The sequence below is a fragment of the Symphalangus syndactylus genome, chromosome 18, assembly GCF_028878055.3.
Source record: "Symphalangus syndactylus isolate Jambi chromosome 18, NHGRI_mSymSyn1-v2.1_pri, whole genome shotgun sequence".
In the NCBI taxonomy this organism is placed as follows: domain Eukaryota; kingdom Metazoa; phylum Chordata; class Mammalia; order Primates; family Hylobatidae; genus Symphalangus; species Symphalangus syndactylus.
Window position 1 is genome coordinate 9,476,103 of NC_072440.2, and position 25,532 is coordinate 9,501,634.

Consider the following 25,532-nt stretch of genomic DNA (forward strand, 5'->3'; position numbering starts at 1 on the left):
ACTCGCACATGAGATGACGAGCGTCGGCCACACGGAGACACCGTTCCACTCGCACATCAGATGACGAGCGTCGGCCACACGGAGACACCGTTCCACTCGCATATGAGATGACGAGCATCGGCCACACGGAGACACCGTTCCACTCGCACATCAGATGACGAGCATCGGCCACAAGGAGACACCGTTCCACTCGCACATGAGATGACGAGCGTCGGCCACACGGAGACACCGTTCCACTCGCACATCAGATGACGAGCGTCGGCCACACGGAGACACCGTTCCACTCGCATATGAGATGACGAGCATCGGCCACACGGAGACACCGTTCCACTCGCACATCAGATGACGAGCATCAGCCACAAGGAGACACCGTTCCACTCGCACATGAGATGACGAGCGTCAGCCACACGGAGACACCGTTCCACTCGCACATCAGGTGACGAGCGTCGGCCACACGGAGACACCGTTCCACATCCACATCAGATGACGAGCATCGGCCACACAGAGACACCGTTCCACTCGCACATCAGATGACGAGCATCGGCCACACGGAGACACCGTTCCACTCGCACATCAGATGACGAGCATCGGCCACACGGAGACACCGTTCCACTCGCACATCAGATGACGAGCATCAGCCACACGGAGACACCGTTCCACATCCACATCAGATGACGAGCATCGGCCACACGGAGACACCGTTCCACTCGCACATCAGATGACGAGCATCGGCCACACGGAGACACCGTTCCACATCCACATCAGATGACGAGCATCGGCCACACGGAGACACCGTTCCACTCGCACATCAGATGACGAGCATCAGCCACACAGAGACACCGTTCCACTCGCATATGAGATGACGAGCATCGGCCACACGGAAACACCGTTCCACTCGCACATCAGGTGACGAGCATCGGCCACACGGAGACACCGTTCCACTCGCACATCAGATGACGAGCGTCGGCCACACAGAAACACCATTCCACATCCACATCAGGTGACGAGCATCGGCCACACGGAGACACCGTTCCACTCGCACATCAGATGACGAGCATCGGCCACACAGAAACACCGTTCCACTCGCACATCAGATGACGAGTGTCGGCCACACAGAAACACCGTTCCACATCCACATCAGATGACGAGCATCGGCCACACAGAGACACCATTCCACATCCACATCAGATGACGAGCATCGGCCACACGGAGACACCGTTCCACATCCACATCAGATGACGAGCATCGGCCACACGGAGACACTGTTCCACTCGCACATCAGATGATGAGCATCGGCCACACGGAGACACCGTTCCACATCCACATCAGATGACGAGCATCAGCCACACGGAGACACCGTTCCACTCGCACATCAGATGACGAGCATCAGCCACACGGAGACACTGTTCCACATCCACATCAGATGACGAGCATCGGCCACACGGAGACACCGTTCCATTCGCACATCAGATGACGAGCATCGGCCACACAGAGACACCGTTCCACATCCACATCAGATGACGAGCATCGGCCACACGGAGACACCGTTCCACTCGCACATCAGATGACGAGCATCGGCCACACGGAGACACCGTTCCACTCGCACATCAGATGACGAGCATCGGCCACACGGAGACACCGTTCCACTCGCACATCAGATGACGAGCATCAGCCACACGGAGACACCGTTCCACTCGCACATCAGATGACGAGTGTCGGCCACACGGAGACACCGTTCCACATCCACATCAGATGACGAGCGTCGGCCACACAGAGACACCGTTCCACTCGCACATCAGGTGACGAGCATCGGCCACACAGAGACACCGTTCCACTCGCACATCAGATGACGAGCATCAGCCACACAGAGACACCGTTCCACTCGCACATCAGATGACGAGCATCGGCCACACGGAGACACCGTTCCACATCCACATCAGATGACGAGCATCAGAAGAAGGAAGACAAGTGTCAGCGGGATGAGGGTGAGGATGAGGAGAAAGGGGAACCTTTGTTGACAGGAAGATAAAATGGTGCAGCCACTGTGGAAAGGTCTGGCCTCAAAACTTAACCATGGAATTGTCACATGACCTGGCCTTGTAGGTATTTATCCAGAAGAACTGAAAGTAAGGACTCAAACAGGTATTTGTACACCCACATATACAGCAGTCTTATTCACAACAGCCAAGGCTGGAAGCAACCCAAGTGTCCACAGATGGATGGATGGATGGACAGAACGTGGCCCACCCACACAGTAATTTTTCAGCCTTAAAAAGGAAGGAAATTTGGACATACAGTACAATACTGAATGAACCTTGGGCACATAGGGCTAAGTGAAATAAGTCAGTCACAAAAAGATAACACTTTATGATTCCACTCATAAACTGTACCTAGAACAGTCAAATTCAGAGACAAAGACAATGGTGGTTGCCAGAGGCTGAGGAGAGGGAGAATGAACGGGGAGTTACTGTTTAACGCAGAGAGAGTTTCTGTTTGGGAAAATGAAAAACTTCTAGATGGGGATCATGGTAATGGCTATATAAGATTGTGAATGCACTGAGTTACACACCTTAAAATAGTTAAAACAGCCAAGTTTATGTTATGATATTTTACCACAGTAAATATAAAAGAGAGGAAGAAAGTGGAAGAGAGAATTCTTTTGAAGAGGGAAAAGGGGCCAGGCGCAGTGGCTCACGCCTGTAATCCCAGCACTTTGGGAGGCCGAGGCAGGTGGATCACGAGGTCAGGAGTTTGAGACCATCCTGGCCAACAGGGTGAAACCCTGTCTCTACTAAAAATACAAACAAAATTAGCTGGGCGTGGTGGCGCGTGCCTATAATCCCAGCTACTCGGGAGGCTGAGGCAGGAAAATCGCTTGAACCAGGGAGTCAGAGATTGCAGTGAGCCGAGGACCCGCCACTGCATTCCAGCCTGGCGACAGACAGACTCTATCTCAAAAAAAAAAAAAAAAAAGAAGAAGAGGGAAAAGGAAAGTAAGTCTTTTATAATTGCTTCCCTGATGCAGACTGGGATCTCATAGCCAAAGCAGTGCCCAGACCTTCCACACGCTGACAGACCTTCCACACGCTGACAGACCTTCCACACGCTGACAGAACTTCTGAGCCAGACAGCACTTCAAGCCCAGTTCTGGGACTAAGGTTGCGGGGAGATTCCAGCAGAGCCCCAGAGCCAGGCGGAAGAGGTGGGGGCTGCGTCTGCCAACAGGACCCACTAGGGCAGTGCCCTTCGTTCTCAGGGGAGCAGCCCCATGCTCTCCGCACAGGAGCCCGCTGCCCACGGCCGGGGTTGCTCACTGGCACTGCTTGCCAGCACCACCTGCCCGTTCCTCTCCTCAGACACCTGGAGCATCATGCAAACGTCTGCAGGATGGAGAAGCACTGCCCGCTGGCTTTGACAAAAACTGCCAGGTTGACCTTCTATTGTGGAATACGGGAGCTTCTCTTTTAGCACATTTTATACTTAATAACCACTGTGTAAGTTCTATGTTGTTCAGTCAGAACATGAGAAAGGAGGTAGACGTGTCACTCCATTCCGTCAAACAGGGTTAGAAATCCGCATTCTGCTTTCAGGGCAATTCTACGGTAGACGCGTCACTTCCCGTGAGCCTGCAGCTGAGACACGCCCCACTGTTGCTCTGTGCCCCACCAGAGACCTGTAGTCCAGCCTTGGGACTTGGGACTGGAACCTCCCCTTGGCAGAGCTTTGTCCAAATGCTGGGGCCCTGCTCTGCTGCTCCTGACAAGTCCACAGGCCATGCCCGGCACACTCACAGACATGCAGGGCTGGCTGAGGGGCCCACTTACCAGCAGCAAGTCCATAGTGTTGAGCCGGCAGAGCTCCTGATTGATGCTGGGTGTGTTTGTGTGCAGCAATGCTGCCATGAGGCGGGCGCCATGCAGACGGGCATTCCCCAGGGGCTCCTCCAGCACACCAATGGTGGTCAGGATCGCTTTCTTCTGCAAACACAGAAGGCACCACCCAGTTAGGCCCTGTGAGCAGTGAGGCCACTGCTGGAGTCTCTGGGCTCATGCCCACCACTCCAGGCTGGGACCCAGCCTGGGGTAGTGAGGTATGTGGTGGGGGTTCCTCGGGAGGGCTGTCTGCCAGAAGAAATGAAGGCATCAATGGGGTGAAGAGCCTGCTGCTCCCCTCAGGGCCTCAGAGAGTGCTCCTAGGATGCTCACGGGCACTCCAGTCTGAGCCTGCAGGGCCAGAGAGCCGTGCACCTCAGCGGGTGAGATGTCCAAGATGGGGCCAGCGGTACCAGTCTGAGGCCAGAGCCCTTGGCACGATGCCTCGCTGAGGATGCCCAATGGGGCTCCCTCTGCAGACACAACCTCAGAACACCAAGTTAACAAGTGTCCCATGAACACACTTTGGGGAGACTGACGGGAATGCCTCCTCGGATGGGCCGCAGGTCTTTTCTGATCCCCCACACTCAGCATACTGCATCTACCTTCTCTTCACTGAAGGCTCCAGGCTGACAAAACAGAATCTCGGCCCCCACAGAGCTCGCTAGTGGGGTAGGTGGATCTTACCAAGGTGGTGAGTGAGAGGAACTGAGCTATAGGTCAGGAGGGTGCTATGCAGCAGGGGTTGGGTTGTGTCTGGGGAGGGTGAGACGGGATGGGGAGTTGCCTGGCTGGCAGTCTGGGCCGGAAGGAGCCTTTGTGTGCTTCACCCACCTCAACATGCTGCTGAGTGGGGCAAAGGGCCTCCCCTGCCACCCCCGGTCCCCTCTCAGGAGCCGAGCACCCCTTAGCTAGGTGCCCCCAAGTTGGAGGCCAGGCTTATAGTGACCTCGGGGTCATTTGCAGAGGCAGAGATGAGCATTTGCAGATCTGGGAGGGGCAGTCCTGAAAACGTGTTTTGGCACCTGCCCGGTGCTTCTCAAGTAGGGGTGTGGGAACGGCCGTCTTAGAACGCATTCACTCCACATTCTGCTTCCTATGGGACAAGCTGTGGGTTCTCCTCCCTGCAAATCAACCTCCCCTGCGACGCCTCCAAAGGCACTCAGCAGTCGCCACGGCCATTTACCTTGGGTGGGTTGAGCAGGAGCTGGTGGAAGTCCTTCAGCCGAGGCTCAATGCCGTGTAGTACGCTGCTGCTGACAGCGTATGACCTTTCCAGTCCCTGAGAAAAGGAGTCCACCAAGCCCTCTGTCCTGTGGATGAGGAAAGCAGATGGAGACCGGGGACACCAGGGCCCTGTCCAACCTCACCATCAACTCAGTGCATCCTCTTCTTCCAGAAAAAGCCCTTTTAACTTTCCCAAAAAGAAATGCTAGAGGAGTGCAGCTACCCAAGGTCTCCACACGTGATCTGGTGACTGGTACAGGCAGAAGAGAAAGGCACTAAAGACCTTCAGGAAGATGCTTGCATGTGACATCCGAGAATATAGAGGCAGGGCAAGTGACACAACACAGGACTCACTGGCCCCAGCACCGGCAGGGGGCGCTGCTCTGTCCAGCTTTTAAAACCTTCACTGCTATCCCTGTCTCTCTCACTGTTCCTGTGTGGATTTTTATTTTTATTTATTTATTTATTTATTTGAGCCGGAGTCTCGCTCTGTCACCCAGGCTGGAGTGCAATGGTGCGATCTCAGCTCACTGCAAGCTCCACCTCCTGGGTTCAAGCGATTCTCTTGCCTCAGCCTCCTTTTTGTATTTTCAGTAGAGACAGGATTTCGCCATGTTGGCCAGTCTGGTCTCGATCACCTGACCTCAGGCGATCCGCCCGCCTTGGCCTCCCAAAATGCTGGGATTACAAGCGTGAGCCACCCCCTGTAGTGTTTTCAAGCAAGTCTTCTGAGATATTTATTTAAACACTCTTTCCAGTTGTAAAAGTAATACATAATCATATATTTTTTAAAGTAATACGCAAAATAATTTTAAAAATCAGAGAGCCAGGTGCAGTGGCGCACACCTATAATCCCAGCACTTTGGGAGGGACAGGTGGGAGGGTCACTTGAGCTCAGGACTCTGAGGCCGTGCTGAGATATGATTGTGCTGCTGCACTCCCACCTGGGTGACAGGGCAAGACGCTATCTGAAAATAGTCATCATCATAACGATCTAAGAGAAACAGCTGGCTTATCTCTGTTTTCCTGACTTTTACACAGTCCCTCTCTCACATGCAGGGCTCAGCTTGGGCCTCAGAAGTGGCTCAGTTTTCCTGGGTTTATGAAGATTAAAATATCAATATTCCAGTTGTCTAACTAGAGAAAACGGTAACATTATAACACTATTTCTGGTTAATAAACTAACAAATATGTATTAGGTACTACGAGACAGAGACAGAGAGAGAGAGAGTCCTAACAACCTCACTACCAAGGTTAAGTCAATTTCTTATCATTTCCTTATTGTTCCTTTTTCTTTCACTTTAAAAAAAAGCACAGGCTATCAGTGTTGGGGGCTGAATTATGTTCTCCCCAGAACGTGGAAATAAGGGAGCTACGGCCACCTTGGGAGAGTTAGACATCGTCGCAGCATGTGATGGAATGGAGACGGCGGAAACGTCCTGGAGACATCAGGTTCCTGCTGGCATGTGGGGAACCTGAATCCACAGGTGGGGTTCGAGGGCCAGGGGGAGGCCAGGAGGAGAAGTGCCCAGAGAACACTGATGTGGCCCTTTCGGGACACACCCTATAGGATCTCCTGGGCACCTGGCGGGCCAACCACACCCCCTTGTGCCAATGCCTCCCTCACAGACTCCACTCGGCTGTCTTTCCATTTGTGCCTCGTGGGCATCCTCCTCGGAGTTTCAACACTTGAACGGCTCTGGCAGTGCCCAGCCTTCTATGACCTGAGGGAAGGACTAGGCCACACTGTGATCCAGATAAACAGTTTCAAACACTTCCTGAAATTTCTACCGGGGGTCAGAGAAGGGTCTCCAGCACCTATATCCTCAAACTCAACTTTCACCCGAACTCACTTCTGCTGCTGACTCCTCTGTCTCTGCCCATTCACTGTCGTGCCTCAGCAGGCCTCCGACAGCTGTACCTGAGGACAGTGGTGTGGGGTCACAGCAAAGGAGCACCTCCAAGCAAGCTCCACTCTCCTCTGCCACATATTGCCCCACGCTTGTGTCCACACTGGGACCCCCTCACTGCCTCATCCCAGGAGCTGTCTCTGACCAGATGCGGCCTCTCAGGGAGAACGTCCCTGACTGCAAGGCTCCACCCCCCAGCCCCATGTGGGTCCTTTCTTGTGAGCCCTGAGGCACAGGGTGCATGTCTACTGCACTCGCCACTCTGCATCACCCTTGCTGTCCACACACCGGCCTCCTGTGCCAGACTGGGAGCAATTAAAGCGGAGGGGCTGTGTCTCAGTTCTCTGCCTCCTCGGCCCGTGTCCGTGCACAGTGGGTTTAGAAACGACACCTGAATGAGAAAGGGCAATGGAGGACAGTGGCCTGGGGAAAAGTGCTCAGCACGACGCCCAGCAGGTGGTGCCGACCCGGGGGTGCACAGGGCATGGGAGACAGCGGTGAACGTCACACCCCCGCCCTGTGAGGGCCAGTCTGCGTGGGAGATAAACACATGTCTATGTAACCGTGCGTCAGAGTGGAAACCCTGCAACACACACACGAACACACACGGGAGCTGTGGGGACTTGTCGGAACAGTCCTTGGGGAAAACCCGTCAACCACACCTGTTCCACACACATCGACAAATGCATCGCCAACTGGTCATGATGAGCAGCTTCAGGCTGGAGGGGGAGCACCAGGGATGATGAGGGTCCAAGGGGACTTGGCCGCAGCCAGAAAGTCAAGCCTTCAACAAGGGGAATCTTTCCATGTTATTACTTGCATCATCAAAAATTAAAAACACAAATGACATAATCCAGACTGCTCACGTGGCTGCCATGTCACTGAAGCACCAAGTTGAGCTCTACACCATTTCTCCTCATGACAGAGACTCACCCGACCCGCCTGGTTTCCAGCAAGGTGAGTAGCACCTGAGTCCCACTGACGAGGCAGCTCTCCGTCCGGTCTCCATCAAACATGTTCTTCAGAAGCTGCTCCACACAGTCCTGCCTGCTGGACACACACAGAGGTCACTGCCTGGCAGAGCAGACACACACACCAAGGATGCAAGGATGCTCCTTCCTCCCCGTGGAGGGCCCCAGCAAAACCCTAAACCTGCTCAGGCTCCAGGCCAGGCGCCAGGGTTCTCAGGACACTCCTGCTGCTGCTGGCCCACTCTCCAGACCCACCAGGTGACTCCTCTGCAGACCCCTCCCTCTGGAAACAGGCCCCAAGTTAACATGGGCTCTGAACCTGGGGTTCATTCGAATGTGAATCAGAGGAGGTGGCAGCATATCCTGGTGCTCAGAGCAAGGCTCAGAGATGTCCCCATGACCCAGAAAGGGAGGCCCACCAGCACCACGGCCCACCAGCACTCACGACTCCAGCGCTGTGAGGAGCGGGTCTGGCTCCAGAGCCTCTTGCAGCTGACTGCCCTGGTCTCTGCCCAGCCTAACTATGTCACAGAGGGTCTGAGAAGCATTTGACTGCCTCTGAAAAGACAAGGGAAACACAGAACCCCTCAGTGTGGAGAAGAAACAGCAGGACCAGCCCTGCTGGGCACACAGGGCACGAGTCCTGCTGCTTCTCTGGCACATGCTAGACTTTCGTTGTTGTTCAATACCATCGTGATATTCAAATACTGTTTTTGTTTTTTTTTTTTTTTTTTAAGATGTGGGACTTTTGGCCGGGCACAATGGCTCAGGCCTGTAATCCCAGCACTTTGGGAGGCCAAGGCGGGCGGATCATCAGGCCAGGAGATCAAGACCATCCTGGCTAACATGGCGAAACCCCGTCTCTACTAAAAATACAAAAAATTAGCCAGGCGTGGTGGTGGGCACCTGTAGTCCCAGCTACTCAGAAGGCTGAGGGCAGGAGAATGGCTTGAACCTGGGAGAAGGAGCTTGCAATGAACCGAGATTGCACCACTGTACTCCAGCCTGGGTGACAGAGCGAGACTCCATCTCAAAAAAAAAAAAAAAAAAAAAAAAAAGATGTGGGACTTTCTCTAAACCAGTTGTCTACAAAGATTCCAGACAACAGCTTCATTTCAAAGAAGCCTGTGTCTGCCTTTTCTGTCGTCAAAATGTAGCTCTGGTTAGATTTTTCTTTTTTTTAAAGCTGCATTGAACTATCTTCAGGAATTCAAAACAGGGCTAATAATGGTCAGATACGCAATGCAGATACTGGGCTATGCCTGTGATCCACGTTTTGAAATATACTGAATATGTGGCCATGTTATTGATACTGTATTTTAAATGTGGTAAGAAGTAGCTGCTATTATTCAGAAGGAGTCCTGTAAGCTAATGAAAATGGGGAAGTTGCTACCAAGAAAACAGGACTCAACTTTTCTAGGGAAACATTAACACGGCCTCCCTGATGGGAACGTGCCCCTGCTGATGATGTTGGGGTTGTTCTGTAGGTGAGACAAATGTGACTAAGAGAGAAACAACCCCTGACTCCCTGCAGCATTGGTTACATGCTGTGGGAAGACTGAGGGAAAGCAAACACTCACAGGAGTATTTTAGAGAGAAAAGAAAGCAGCCAGATTAGCTCTGCGGTCTGCCTTTGGGACCCAGGACAGGCCATCAGCCCACAACACCCACATGCACGGGTGGGCTCCGGTTCTTAGGCAGGGCGGCCTCCTTGCTTCCTACAGACGCCAACGTGGCCTCTCCCATCTGTCTGATCAGCCCTGTGGGCTGACAACAAAGTAGGTGGTTGGCCAGGCAGCGGTGAAGGCCTCAGACACGAGTCAGCGCCACTGTTTTCCAATCTGCCAAGGACACATGGTTGTATGCATAGATCAATATGTGTAATGCTAGGAAAAGGCCTACTGGGATATACCCCAAACTCTCAATGGGGATCACCACAGGGAGCCCCATTGTCACCTTAGGTGCTTCCAGGGTGGATGGCTTCTAGGGGGCCCCTAGCAATCCCCTCCTGGAGTTCATGGCCCTATAGCCCCCATCTCTTTTAGTGTGGGCTGGACCCAGCCACCCAGGCCTAAGGAGCCAAATACAGTAAGAGTGAGGGGAAAGCTCAGTTCCACATTGTGTGCTGCCCTGTGGAGATGCCCATGAGGTGCAATGCTGAGGGCGGCCTCGGCCCACAGCCCTGAGGAACTGGATGCTGCCAAGCCATCTGTGACCATGGAGCTGGCCTCTACCCAGTGGAGCTCTGAGATGACTGCAGTTTCATGAGACTGAGCAGAAGAGCCACTAAGCCACATTCAGATGCCTCATCCACAGAAACTGATACTGCTACAGGTAAAAATACTTGCCATAAGCAACTACGTTTCGGGGTAATTTGCTATTCAGTCACAGACAACTAATACAATTCTATTAGAATTGTTCTTTGGTTTGTTTGTTTGTTGAGACAGAATCTCGCTGTCACCCAGGCTGGAGCACAGTGGTGTGATCTCGGCTCACTGCAAGCTCCCCTTCCTGGGTTCAAGTTATTCTTGTGCCTCAGCCTCTTGAGTGGCTGGGATTACAGGCATCTGACACCACACTTCGCTAATTTTTAATAGAGACAGGGTTTCGCCATGTTGGCCAGGCTGGTCTCAAAACTCCTGACCTCAAGTGATTGGCCCACCTCAGCCTCCCAAAGTGCTGGGATTACAGGCACGAGCCACCGTGCCTGTCCCAGAATTGTTTTTATAATACACATAGATTATTTTTCAGTTAAGAAAAAAAGCCTAGGCCAGGCATGGTGGCTCACTCCTGTAACCACAGCACTTTAGGAGGCTGAGGTAGGAGGATCACTTGAGGTCAGGTTTTTGAGACCAGCCTGAGCAATGTAGTGAGACCTCATCTCTATTTAAACAACAACAACAAGAAAACAGCCTAGAGGCTGGGTGTGGTGGCTCACCCGACTGGGTGAGCAGGAGAATTGCTTGAACCCGAGAGGCAGAGGTTGTGGTGAGCCGAGATTGCGCCACTGCACTCCAGCCCGGGCAACAAGAGCGAAACTCCATCTCAAAAAGAGAAAAAAAAAAATCCAGCCTAGAAGTCAGTGCTTGATTAAAGAAAGAAAAGTACCTAACCGATCCCCATCTTAGGAAAGGGATGACTTGCCCTCCCTCGCCCCCTGGCCCGCAGCAGTGGGTGACCTGGCAGCACAGGCCTGGGCTGATGCACGAAGCTCGGTAAGCAGCACACTCACATCTTCATCCTGGCTCGGGTGGATCAACTCCACAAGCCTCTGGATGACCTTCTCTTCATTCAGCCACTGAAAGAGAAAAAGGCCTTTCAGCGTCGCTGCTCAAGTCTAAGTAAACAGCAGGAACCTTTCCCCTTCGGTGCAGCACTGCACCCGTCTTCTAGAATATAAACTCTCTGCCTGACACATCCCAGGCCCAGAAAGAACACAAATAACACACAATGACTGAGTTCTGGGAGGTTCTGGGAGTGGCTCAAAAGATGATAAGGGGTGACCACCATCCCTCTGTCCTAATGGTGCATATGTAAGCTCTGTCTTCAGGACTTCTCTCTTAAGGACCAGGGTGCAAATGAGCCACACGAGCTACAGCTCAGGAGCCCCGCTGGACGCTGAAGCCAGAGAAGCCTCAGCTGTTCCCTGCAGCATTGGGGCCTTCCCAGGATGAGGAAGAGTAAATCCACCCTGGAGAGGCCACAGGAACACTGTGGGGTAATGCTCAAGGGCAACGGGGGCCCAGTGTGAGTGTCGGGGTCTGGCAGGCCTGGGCCACACCTGGCTCCCCCACCGCACTGCTGTGCCCTGTGCCTAAATTCCTTATCCAAAAATGGGATGACCTGTCCCCCCGTGGCTACTTCGTGAAGTGAATCAAGTAAAGCAGCTAAAGGGCTGCCTGACGTACAGTTGTGCAGGCTTCCCGCTAACGGCTATGACCACAGCTAGTACTGATCCTGTGTCCACTGTGTAAAGGTTGGTGACGGTCAGTCATTCCTGGTGAGAAGCTGCTCCCTGAGGAAGCATTACTAACCTAAGAGTGAGAGTGACCATCTGGATGAGTCCTGATTCCAGGAGCTGGGAAACAGGCAGAGGGCCTCATGGTTTACTCTGCTCTATTTTAAACCTCACCACAAACAAAGCTGGCCCAACAGTGAGCAGAAGTTTGTGCAGCACGGATTTCCTGGGCTTCTCTGGGGGGCATCCTCCTCTTTTTGGGAACTGTAGCACCTGTTCTCACTGACTAAACACCATCAGAACAGACGCATCCACACTCCAGGGTCAACAACGGGGCTCTGCAGGGAACTGCCGTTCACCAGGGCTCTCCCGGCAGGCATAGGCCTGGACGCAGGGCCAGCACCTCACTGACCTCCTCCTCTAAGCCACGGGGGTGGGCGCTGGCAGGGGAAAAGGTGGCAGGTGAGGAGAGTCCATTTCGGCCTCTTCACAGAGTGGGAGGCTGGAGACTGCGGGGAGAAGGGACCTCTCTGCCCCGTGCTTCTGAGCGAGTTGATTTGGGACAGTGGAAAAGGTACAGGCCACAGTCCTTGAAAAGAACCCCTAACAGCCCCACGGAGAAGGAGAAGTGCACGCTAGGTGGAGAGATGGGGGCCGGGCGCCCTGGTGCTCTGAGCTCCTGCACTTAACCAGCTGGCTTGCTGCAGCACCCCTGCCCTCGGGAACTGGGGGGACTCCCGGACTCACATTCAGGACTTCCTGCCGGAGCCCGGCTGGCTCCACACAGCTGACTAGGCGCAGAAGCAGGTCCATAAGCGCTGAGGTGCCGATGTGCTTCAACACCAGGCTGATGAACTTGTCCTTCTTCTTCAAAAATGTAATCACCTGAAATCACACATACCTGAGAGGCAGGCAGGGCCAACCCTGACAACCGTGAGACACCTCCTCCAAAAACTCTCATGGGAAAGTTGAACTATTAATTATATTAAGCAGAAATAACAGAAAGACCCAGACAAGATTGTAAGAAAGCCCCCTCAAGGGACAGACAGAGTCCTACCAGGCAGTGGTGTATGTGAGGGCCTGGGCAGGGGGAGGCCGCCACACAGGGACCCCTGTGGCTCCACACCGACAGGACACACAGGCTGCCGTGAGCAGCTGCCATCCAATACCTACTGGTTCGGGTTTTTCCAACAGAAATGAATGGTGTAGACAGAGCTGAGCTGAGCTGATGGCCATCACTGGCAGCCCCAGGCCTACAACACACACCCAGGGAGCACAGAGTGCACAAGATGCCAGCTGCTGACCAAAACCCGCGAGCGGTTGAAGGGGAAAGAAGACTGAGGTTTTAGAAAAGAAAAAGAGGCATCCTGTGGCTGGCTGATGACCAGTGCCAACAAGGTGTAGACAGCTAAGCGTGAGGCCACGGGGTTGGGGCGGGGGGGGGCACAGCACCCATCACAGACGCAGTGGGCTGCTCAGACTGCGGATCCGAGGTAACAGTGGAGAGGTGAAGGCTGGGGTCGCTGCAAATTCAGCTCAACTCAGCCTACAGAGATAAGTGTCTGCTATGTCCAGGCTACTGGGCTGGGATAGACCCAGCCCTCCACTGGAAACAATGGGAACACAGAGAAGGCCCACCTGGCTGCAGGGCCTCAGCCTCACTCCCCAGTGCTGCGATGAGGAGGGAGAGCAGGAAAAGGAGTGGTGGGAAAAGAGAAGGGGGAGAAGGAAGACGAGGGGGAGGAGGAGAGGAGGATGGCTCTTCGAAAAGGATGATTAAACTTATAGGAAGACAAAGGACAAAACAGAAGGTACAAATAACAACATTAAGAACGAAACAAGGGACATCGCTAAAGATCCTACAGAAACAAAAACTATTATGAGAGGTTTGTAGTTTTTTTTTTTTTTTTTTTTGAGACAAGGTCTCACTCTGTCCCCCAGGCTGGAGTGCAGTGGTGCGATCACAACTCACTGCAGCCTCCACCTTCTGAGCTCAAGTGATTCTCCCACCTCAGCCTCCCAAAATGCTGTAATAATAAGCAGGAGCCACCACACCTGGTATATTATGAGAAATTAATAGAAATAATTTTATGCCAGTTTTTGTAAATTTAGAAAAGAAATTTCCTTGAAAAAAGTACTTATCTGGCCAGGTGCCACCGGTAGCTCACGCCTGTAATCCCAGCAATTTGGGAGGCCGAGGCGGGTGGATCACCTGAGGTCAGGAGTTCGAGACCAGCCTCAACATGGAGAAACCCTGTCTCTACTAAAAATACAAAATTAGCCAGGCGTGGTGGTGCACGCCTGTAATCCCAGCTACTCGGGAGGCTGAGGCAGGAGAATTGCTTGAACCTGGGAGGCGGAGGTTGCAGTGAGCCAAGATGGCACCATTGCACACCAGCCTGGGCAACAAGAGCAAAACTCCATCTCAAAAAAAAAAAAAAAGTACTTATCTAGGCCAGGCACGGTGGCTCACGCCTGTAATCCCAGCACTTTGGGAGGCCGAGGCGGGTGGATCACCTGAGGTCAGGAGATCGAGACCATCCTGGCTAACATGGTGAAACCCCGTCTCTACTAAAAATACAAAAAAAATTAGCCAGGCATGGTGGCGGGCACCTGTAATCCCAGCTACTTGGGAGGCTGAGGCAGGAGAATAGCATGAACCCGGGAGGCGGAGCTTGCAGTGAGCCGAAATCTCAAAAAAAAAAAAAAAGGACTTATCTAAACTGACAAGAAACAAAATCAGAATAGTTCCAGAACATACTAAAACCCCACAAAATCTATAATTAATAGGCTCTCTATACAGAGAAGGTTTAATGGCCTTACTAATAAATTCTTCCAAACATTCAAGAAAAAACAACCCCAGGCTGGGCGTGGTGGCTCATGCCTGTAATCCCAGCACTTGAGGGAGGTCAAGGCAGGCGGATCACTTAATCTCAGAAGTTCAAGACCAGCCTGGCCAACATGATCTCTACTAAAAATATAAAAATTAGCCAGACGTGGTGGTGGGTGCCTATAATCCCAGCTACTCAGGAGACTGAGGCATGAGAATTGCTTGAACCCAGGAGGCAGAGGTTGCAGTGAGCCGAGATTGCACCACTGCACTCCAGCCTGGGGGATAGAGTGAGATTCTATCTCCAAAAAAAGAAAAAAGAACTTCTATTTTTTTTGAGCCCATAATGATCGATGGATCATGTTCACACATTCACATCAATATTCTAGTTGTGATATTCTACTAGTGTTTTAGAAAATGTCACCATTGGAGGAAACATGTCAAAGCATACAAGGATTTTGTTTGTTTTTCTGAGACGGAGTCTCACTCTGTGGCCCAGGCTGGAGTGCAGTGGCGCGATCTCAGCTCACTGCAAGCTCCGCCTCCTGGGTTCACACCATTCTCCTGCCTCAGCCTCCCGAGTAGCTGGGACTACAGGCGCCCACCACTACGTCCAGCCAATTTTTTGTATTTTTAGTAGAGACAGGGTTTCACCATGTTAGCCAGGATGGTCTTGATCTCCTAACCTTGTGATCCGCCTGCCTCAGCCTCCCAAAGTGCTGGGATTACAGGCGTGAGCCACTGTGCCAGGCCTTGTTTTTGTTTGAGACAAATTCTCCCCTTTGTCGTCCAGGCTGGAGTGCAGAGTCACAATCTTGGCTCACTGCAACCTCCACCCTCGGGTTCAAGTGATTCTCCTGCCTCAGCCTCCTGAGTAGCTGTGATTACAGGTGCCTGCCACCACGCCCGGCTAATTTTTGTATTTTTAGTAGAGACAGGGTTTCACCATGTTGGGCCAGGCTGGTCTCAAACTCCTGACCTCAGGTAATCCGCTTGTCTTGGCCTCTCAAAATGCTGGGATTACAGGTGTGAGCCATCATGCCTGGCCTTTTTTCTTTTTTTTTTGGAGACAGAGTCTCGCTCTGTTACCTAGGCTGGAGTGCAGTGGCCCGATCTCGACTCACTGCAACCTCCGCCTTCGGGTTCAAGTGATTCTCCTGTCTCAGCTCCACCAAGTAGCTGGGATTACAGGCGTGTGCCCCCACACCCAGCTAATTTTTATATTTTTAGTAGACAGGGTTTCAGCATGTTCGCCAGGCTGCTCTCAAACTCATGGGCTCAAGTCATCCACTCACCTCGGCCTCCCAAAGTGGTGGGTGGAGTGAGCCACTGCTCCTGGCCAAGGATTTTCTTCATATTATTTCATACAACCTCATGTAAATACGATAATCTCAATCAAAATTTCAATTAAAAAGATACCATTTAAAGGCCGGGTGTGGGGGCTCACGCCTGTAATCCCAGCACTTTGGGAGGCCAAAGCAGGTGGATCGCCTGAGGTCAGGAGTTCAAGACCGCCTGGCCAACATGGTGAAACCCCGTCTCTACTAAAAATACAAAAATTAGCCGGTCACGGGGGCTGGCACCTGTAATCCTGGCTACTCGGGAGGCTGAGGCAGGAGAATCACTTGAACCCGGGGGCGGAGGTTGCAGTGAGCCGAGGTTGTGCCCCTGCACTCCAGCCTCGGAGACAAAAGGGAGACTTTGTCTCAAATGAAAACAAAAACAAAATCCTTGTATGCTTTGACATGTTTCCTCCAATGGTGACATTTTCTAAAACACCAGTAGAATATCACAACTAGAATACTGATGTATGTGAATATGATACATTGATCATTATGGGCTTCAAAAAAATAGCGGTTCTTTTTTCTTTTTTTGGAGACAGAATCTCACTCTATCCCCCAGGCGGGAGGCTGAGGCACAAGAATCCACGAGAATCGCTTGAACCCAGGAGGTGGAGGTTGCAGTGAGCCAAGATTGTGCCATTGCACTCCAGCCTGGATGACAGAGCAAGACTCCGTCTCAAAAAAAAAAAAAAAAAAAAAAAAAGACACCACTTAGAATAATACAAAGATATCAAGTACCTAAGAATAAATCTAGTGAAAGTTGCTCAAGACTGCCATACAGAGAATTGCAGTGTATTTCTGAGAAATCAAAGTAGCCTGAGCTACCAGCTGTGCTGCTGTGGTGTGAAAGGAGCCCTGGGCAGCGTGCACAGAAATGGAAGTGGCTGTGCTAAAGGAAGACCTCACTCACACAATCAGTGATGGCTGCTTTTGGCCTGTGGACCACAGTTTGCCAGACCCAACTACAGCCAATGCAAACCTCATCAAAATTTCAGTAGGTTTATTTTTGGGGGGCAGGGTATGGAGAGGGAGAATGTAGAAAGTGACAAACTCATTCTAAAATTTGTTTATTCTAAAACAATCAAAAAAAAAAAGAAAGCAAAAATTAAAAAATAGAAAATAAAAAAATAAAAACAAAAAACAAAATAGGCCACGTGCAGTGGCTCACACCTGTAATCCCAGCACTTTGGGAAGCTGAAGCAGGCGGATCACCTGAGGTCAGGAGTTTGGGACCAGCCTGGCCAACATGGTGAAACTCTGTCTCTACTAAAAAATATAAAAATTACCCCAGTGTGGTGGCGGGTGCCTGTAATCCCAGCTACTTGGGAGACTGAGGCAGGAGAATTGCTTGAACCCCGGAGGCAGAGGTTGCAATGAGCCGAGGTCACGCCACTGCACTCCAGCCTTGGCAACAAAGCAAATCTCCATCTCAAAAATCATCATCATCATCATCATCATCATCCTCATCATCCTCATCATCATCATCATCCTTATCGGCCGGGCGCGGGGGCTCACGCCTGTAATCCCAGCACTTTGGGAGGCCAAGGTGGGCGGATCACGAGGTCAAGAGATTGAGACCATCCTGGCCAACATGGTGAAACCCTGTCTCTAATAAAAATACAAAAATTAGTTGGGCATGGGGGTGCATGCCTGCAGACCCAGCTACTGGGGAAGCTGAGGCAGAAGAATCTCTGGAACCCGGGAGGTGGAGGTTGTGCTGAGCTGAGATTGCACCACTGCACTTCAGCCTGGCGACAGAGCAAGACTCTTCCTCAAAAAAATAATAATCCTCATCATCATCATCAAAAGGCAAAGAATCATAAAAACAATCTTGAAGAAAAACAATCTTGAAGAGATATAGAAGAAATGTGATTAGCCATGAACAGATGATGTGGAATCTGAGTGATGGAGACATAGGGGTTCATGAAATATTTTCTCTAATTTGTAGACATTTGAAAGAATTCATAATGAAGGGCGGGGAAAATGCGGACGGTCATTTCACCGAAGCCCCACCTTTAGGCTACTCCTACAGTTTCAGGAAACACAGGAGGCAGGCTCAAGGCATCCCTGCCTCACGGCTGGCCCTGAGAACAAGCCAGCTGCTGGTTGATGGAAAGTTTCGCTCTTGTTGCCCAGGCTGGAGTGCAATGGCACAATCTCAGCTCACTGCAACCTCTGCCTCCTGTGTTCAAGCGATTCTCCTGCCTCAGCCTCCTGAGTGTGGGCGGCAAGCCACCCATGCGCCGAGGCAAGAGACCGAGAACACAAGCTGTTCCAGTATAATAAAATATAAAACAAGAATAGTTATACCAGATATAGATCTTAGATAGGATTATATATGAATATCATTAATCATTAGTTGGTAGTAATTACTCTTTATTCCAATATTATAATAATCCTCGCTCTATAATCATAATCTAGGAAAAACCAGGCCATACAGAGATAGGAGCTGAGGGGACATAGTGAGGTGTGACCAGAAGACGAGTGCGAGCCTTCTGTTATGCCTGGACAGGGCCACCAGAGGGCTCCTTGGTCTAGCGGTGATGCCACCGCCTGGGAAGATGCCCGTTGCCAGGCGGACCGTGGTCTAGCGGTTGCGAAAAGTGTGAAGGAACAACACCCGCTACTTAGCAGACCGAGAAAGGGAGTCTCCCTTTCCCCAGGGGAGTTTAGAGAAGACTCTGCTTCTCCACCTCTTGTGGAGGGCCTGACATCAGTCAGGCTCGCCCGCAGTTATCCGGAGGCCTAACCGTCTCCCTGTGATGCTGTGCTTCAGTGGTCACGCTCCTAGTCCGCCTTCATGTTCCATCCTGTACACCTGGTTCTGCCTTCTAGATAGCAGTAGAAAATTAGTGAAAGTACTAATAGTCTCTGATATGCAGAAATAATGGCGTAAGCTGTCTTTCTCTCTGTCTCCTCTCCCTCTCTGCCTCGGCTGCCAGGCAGGGAAGGGCCCCCTGTCCAGTGGACACGTGACCCACGTGACCTTACCCATCATTGGAGATGACTCACACTCTTTACCCTGCCCCTTTTGCTTTGTATCCAATAAATAACAGCACAGCCAGACATTCGGGGCCACTACCGGTCTCCGCGCATTGGTGGTAGTGGTCCCCTGGGCCCAGCTGCCTTTTCTTTTATCTCTGTCTTGTGTCTTTATTTCTACACTCTCTCGTCGCCGCAGACGGGGAGAGACCCACCAACCCTGTGCGGCTGGACCCTACACTGAGTAGCTGGGATTACAGGCATGCGCCACCACGCCCGGCTAGTTTTGTATTTTTAGTAGAGACGGGGTTTCTCCACATTGGTCAGGCTGGTCTCAAACTCCTGACCTCAGGTGATCCACTCGCCTCAGCCTCCCAAAGTGCCGGGATTACAGGTGTGAGCCACCACGCCCAGCCAGTAGAAGAAATTTTTAACAGTTCGGTTCATATTACTTTAATGCCTTAAGTACTGGGTAAGAGAATGGAGAAAAATATTATAGGAAGCAGTAAAATTATAAAGAAAGTATGTGAAAGTGGCAGGGGAATAAGATCAGGTTATGGCAAATTATGAGATACATGCATCTAGTCACTGGGCTGCAAGGGCCAGGTAGTAAAGGTTTTTACAACTTCTACTACCACCTCACAGCCACGACAACCCCCCAGCCCACACCACAGCTCCCCGCTGCCTCCACTCCCACTCCCATTCTGCCAGCAGCCTCCCACCTGGCACCACCCACTGCTGCTGGCGCCCTTCACTTACACGCAGCTTCAGAAGGAGCTGAGGTGAGGCAGTCCCCTGGCGGCCCTTGCAACTCTCAGATTTACGGCCCAAGGGAAGACGGCATTCCACTGAACACTCACATGCTGAATGTCATCAAGGGGAGCCGCGGCCTTCGTGGGGCTGCACTTTCTCAGAGCTCAAAGCAGATATAAGATACTGGTTTGTGCCCTGACTGAATGTTTGATGGTATGAAACAATTACGGTTAATATTTTTGGAATGTGATCATGAAATTCTGATTATATTTAAAAGAAAAATGTCTTTATTTTAGAGATACACAGCTGGGCATCGTGGCTCACACCCGTAGTCCCAGGACTTTGGGAGGCCTGGACAGGCAGATCACTTGAGCCCAAGAGTTCGAAACCAGCCTGGGTAACATGGGGAAACCCCATCTCTACAAAAAATATTTTAAAAAACTAGCCAGGTGTGGTGGTACGTGCCTGTAGTCCCAGCTACTCAGGAGGCCGGGGTGGGAGGATCACCTGAGCTTGAGGAGGTTGAGACTGCAGTGGGCTGTGATGGAGCCAGTGGACTCCAGCCTGGGCATAGTGAGACCCTGTCTCAAAAATAAATATACACACATACTGAAATATTTACATAAGAAATAATCTGGTGTCTGGGATTTGTTTTAAAATACTCCCGTCGGGGATGGGCGGGTGGGGCATGACACAGGGAAGAAGACTGGCCCAGGCGGACTGCGGGGTGCAGGTGCGGAGGCCACCACACCTCTCTCCCTGTGTGTCCCCAGCCTGGAGGGGCAGAAGCCCGGGTCAGGTCACATGTAAGGCAGGTGCAAGGATGGACTCCAGGAAGACCCCATTACAGCTGGCTGAGATGAATTCACTAACTGCTTTTGCAGAAGTCTAATGCTAGAAGTTACCTTTGTTTTGAAAGAATAAATGCTCTGGACAGACAGACACACCACCCATACAGATGAAGCTGCAGACCTGAGAAGGTGGATGTCCAAGGTCCTGCCATGATGCCCTAGGACCTCACACCTCCACCTGGTCAGTGACAGCACAAGATGGCCTACTTTGGGGCCCTGTGCAGCTCCCAGGGATGGCAGGAAGTGCTGCTTATTCCAGAGCCAGCTATAAGAAACACTCTTTCTTTGTTTTGAGACAGAGTCTCACTCTGTTGCCCAGGCTGGAGTGCAGTGGTACAATCTCAGCTCACTGCAACTTCTGCCTCCCAGGTTCAAGCGATTCTCCTGCCTCAGCATCCCAAGTAGCTGAGATTACAGGTGCGCACCGCCATGCTCGGCTAATTTTTGTATTTTTAGTAGAGACAGGGTTTTGTCATGTTGGCCAGGCTGGTCTTGAACTCCTGACCTCAAGTGATCTGCCCAGCTTAGCCTCCCAAAGTGCTGGAATTATAGGCATGGCCACCGCACCCAGCCAGAAACACAGAAACACTCTTTCAAATTCCAGCTCCCAGACTGGCAAAACCCACACACCGCTCCACGTGTGTTGCACGGAAGAGTCACAAATGCTGTTCCCACGGCCTGAGGATGAGTCGCAGAGCCAGGCCCACAGGAGGACATGTCAGCATCCACCATGACGGTGCCCCGAATCACAGGGGCTTTGCACGTGATTTACCTGTTCGGTTTTTCTTGCAATGAGATTGCCAATGGTCTTGCTGAAAAAACTGGCGAGCAGAGGATTGAGAGGCGGCTCATGGTCCAGGAAGTCGTACAGGAGGCTCAGCAGGCTCTCGTCCCCACCGAGGCGGTCGCTGATCTGCGGCACATCACAAGTCAGAAGCTCACAGGCTGTGTTTGGATATCTAAAAGGGCACAGTCCAAGCACTGGAGGTGAAATTAGACTTCTCCAACTCTTAGGAAGCTGCTTACATAGTCTGCTTCTTAGGAAGCAGACCCACGTGATAAAAACAAACACTACAGACCTCAGAACAGAATAAAAACATGACTACCTGTGACCAGCTGGTATTTCTGACTACTAGAAGTTCAGTTTTTTAACATACCTTCTATGCTCCTCATGCCCTATACGCTGATATCCGACATTTTCTGACCCTCCTCCCATTCTTTAAATAACCTTTCTCGGTCTCCTGGCTTTTCCTCTCTCCAGGCCTTCGCACTCGCCTGCCAGGTCTCACACCTCCGGTCTCACCACACTGTTTCCGCGAGGCCCCATCTGTGGCCGTTTCCATCTTCCCCTCCGCTGAGCCTCTCTCCTCTCCTTCTAAGCCATGCCCCTTCCATCAACAGACATAGACCCACTCCACCCCCAGAGAGGAGAAACACCCATCAGCCACTCAGGAGGCATGTGAGGGAGGAGGCACTATGCAAGAACGTTATGACGAAGAAATACCAACATCTGTGAATAATGTACTTTGCTCCCTCTTTTGCACCTGGTAGACACAGGTGGGTGATGGCCATCGCCCCAGGAGAGGCACACCCCACAGCCCAGGACACAGCCCTCAACAGCAGCCCCCATAGCAAGGCCTGGTGCGTGACCCTGCCTCTGGGAATGCTGGGGAGGAGCACAGGGCCCACCCAGTGGGAGTGTCCTGTAGGAATGGCTGTCTCAGAACAGGCCAGCCTGTCAGCTGTCAGCCTGGTGTCACTGACACCAGCAAGTGACCTGTCCTCTCTGTGTCTGGGTTTTCTCATCTAAACATGCAGGTAAGGACAGGCACAGTGGCTCACACCTATAATCCCAGCACTTTGGGAGGCCGAGGCGGGTGGATCACTTGAGCTCAGGAGTGGGAGACTAGCCTGGGCAACGTGGTGAAACTCTGTCTCTCCAAAAAAAAAAAAAAAAAAAAAAAAAAGACAAAGAAAGAAAAATAAATTAGCCAGGCGAGGTGGCACGTACCTGTGGTCCCAGCTACGTGGGAGGCGGAGGTGGGCAGGATGGCTTGAGCCTGGGAGGCAGAGGTTGCCGTGAGCCAAGATCACACCACTGTACTCCAGCCTGGGTGGCAGAGTAAGACCCTGACTTAAAAAAAAAAATATGCCGGGTGCGGTGGCTCACACCTGTAATCCCAGCACTTTGGGAGGCCGAGGCAGGTGGATCACAAGGTCAGGAGATTGACACCATTCTGGCCAACATGGTGAAACCCCATCTCTACTAAAAATACAAAAATTAGCCAGGTGTGGTGGTGGGCGCCTGTAATCCCAGCTACTCGGGAGGCTGAGGCAGGAGAATCACTTGAACCTGGGAGGCAGAGGTTGTAGTGAGATGAGACCAAGCCACTGCACTCCAGTCTGGGTGACAGAGCGAGACTCTGTTTCTAAAAACAAAAAGAACGTGCAGGTGACAGTGCCTGCCCATGCCTGTCACACAGCAAACGTGTGCTCAAGGTCAGCTGCTATGACCTTCCTTCTCTTGCCAACATGTGGCCACCGCCAGGTGCAGAGGCAGCCTTAGCACTGGACCTAAGCCAAGGTGGTCAATGCAACTAGCTGGAGGGGCCAGGGTTTGAGAGACCCTACAGGAAACAGCTGGCCAGGCCTGGCAGTCGACCAAGTGTGGAAGGGGAAGAAACGCAATGATCTCGGCTGGCTGCGGGGTGGGTGTTCCTCATCAGCCCAGACAAGAAAGTGCCACTTTTAGAGCTCTGAGGAACAGCGCCTGTTAAGGGCAGGTGGAGTGTAGAGGGTCAAAGAGTGGCCCAACAGCCTTGAGTTTGGGAGAGAGGACCTGGCTGGGGCCCGATAGAGGAAGGTCAGGGCACAGGGGCACTGCAGGCTGGATATGTGGGCAGAGAGGGGGCCTGAGAGCTGGCGCAGGGGGCTGGGGGAGGCCCAAGCTCATCCCCTCACTAGCCGACCTCACTAGCCGAACTTTCTGGCCTTTAGTGTCCTTGTCTGTTAATTGGGGCAGGCAGTACCCACCTTGTGGGATGTCAGAGGGGCTGGCCAACAAGTACCTGGTACAGTGGACAACACGCGGTCCCTCAGGGCAGGAGGACCAGAGAGCAGGAGAGGAGGGCCAGGTTGGCAGCCTCAAAGGCCACAGCGAGGCCCCAGGTCTACCAGATCTCTAACACTAAGACCGGTGAGCTGGGCAGGGGGAGGAAGTCACATCCCATGGGGTGAGGAGGAAGATCAAAGGTAAGGAAGCAGAGAAACGTCCAAATCATTCCTAGAAGAAGTGTCTCAATACCACAGGGAACAAATTCATTTTTTTTTTTTTTTGAGACAGAGTCTTGCTCTGTTGCCCAGGCTGGAGTGCAGTGGTGCTATCTCAGCTCACTGCAACCTCCGCCTCCCGGGTTCACGTCCTGTCTCAGCCTCCTGCGTAGCTGGGATTACAGGCATGCACCACCATGCTTGGCTAACTTTTGTATTTTTGGTAGAGACGGGGTTTCACCATGTTGGCCAGGCTGGTCTCGAACTCCTGACTTCAAGTGATCTGCCTGTCTCGGCCTCCCAAAGTGCTGGGATTACAGGCGTGAGCCACCGTGCCCAGCTCCAAACTCATCTTGTCTACACACGGACAAACGTGTACACACATGGCACAAACCAAGCTAGAAGACACTGATTCTCTAGATGGAGGAAGTAAGATTTTCTCCTTTTTTCCTTTATCAACATTTTACAATTATTCTCCAAATAACAGGTGCTGCTCTAGTAGTTTTAAAAACGTGTACAAGGTACAGAAATTCCAGTCAAACACAGCAGATGGAGCACACAGGCTTGTTGATATTCCCTCTCGAATAACACAATGAATTAAAAAGACAAGAAAGGAGAGGCAGAAACGGCGAACCAGCCTGGAGGACTGAAGCAGCCGGCCGCGTGAAGACTGACTTGGCACAGGGAAGGCTGAGTTTCAGGAGCCCACAGAAGAGGCACCAACTAGAGATGAGAATTCAGGCCACAGAACTCCAGAGAGGCCTGGACACTGATTCGGCGGCCAGTAAGGGCAGGGTGGGCTGAAAACTTACAGGCCAGGGCAGTGGGACACGTCCCTCCCTTATGGCCTCCTGGGGCCAGGGACACCAGGCACAGCCACAGGGTGACCAGACACCATCCAGAAATAGGGGACTTGGTGGAAAAAAAAAAAAAAAAAAACTGGGGTGCCCTCAGCCCTCTTCCCAACTCAGCTCCTGATACTGACAGGTCCATGCCCCACAGGGGAGAGCTAGAAGGATTCTTTTCCGGGAAAAATAATGGGACAAACAGAAAAGTCAACTGGTGGCCTCTAAGCTTGTGGTGAGTAAGCCCCATGCAGATCTCAAACTCTGTGCAGGGTTTAGGGCCTCACTCATGAAAGAAGCATGGTGCTGACCAAGCAGAAAACAAGGTACGCGGAGGAGAGCAAGTGTAGAGAACAGAAGGAAACTCTTTTAAACTACAATGTTCTCAGAGATGACACATTAAGACTGTGTATCCATGAATAAGAACTGGAAGCTTTATTAAAATATATGAGAATAAGAAACAGCTCTTAGAAATTAAAAATATGGGTCAAGTGCGGTGGCTCACACCTGTAATCCCAGCACTTTGGGAGAACAAGGCGGGCAGATCACTAGGTCAGGAGATCGAGACCATCCTGGCTAACACGGTGAAACCCCGTCTCTACTAAAAAATACAAAAAATTAGCTGGGCCTGGTGGCAGGCACCTGTAGTTCCAGCTACACGGGAGGCTGAGGCAGGAGAATGGCATGAACCCAGGAGGCGAAGGTTGCAGTGAGCCGAGA

The 25,532-nt window shown here is 51.9% G+C and overlaps 1 protein-coding gene across 50 annotated transcripts in view; it reads right to left on the minus strand.

The window, feature by feature from the left end:
- Positions 1 to 25,532, minus strand: part of PPP6R2 (protein phosphatase 6 regulatory subunit 2) — a 106,889-nt gene that overhangs the window by 17,428 nt on the left and 63,929 nt on the right. For 27 of the 50 annotated variants that reach the window (XM_055254155.2, XM_063622430.1, XM_055254150.2 and 24 more), the window contains 7 exons: positions 21,470 to 21,656; positions 12,686 to 12,823; positions 11,213 to 11,278; positions 8,426 to 8,538; positions 7,943 to 8,056; positions 5,059 to 5,185; positions 3,825 to 3,977 (listed from right to left, as the gene is read on the minus strand). In XM_055254155.2, the coding sequence (XP_055110130.2) occupies positions 3,825 to 3,977; positions 5,059 to 5,185; positions 7,943 to 8,056; positions 8,426 to 8,538; positions 11,213 to 11,278; positions 12,686 to 12,823; positions 21,470 to 21,656 (898 nt within the window). Of the gene's footprint in view, positions 1 to 3,824; positions 3,978 to 5,058; positions 5,186 to 7,942; positions 8,060 to 8,425; positions 8,539 to 11,212; positions 11,279 to 12,685; positions 12,824 to 19,852; positions 19,990 to 21,469; positions 21,679 to 25,532 lie in introns of those variants that run through there. The other 23 variants (XM_063622423.1, XM_063622422.1, XM_063622440.1 and 20 more) reach the window with 4 other exon arrangements.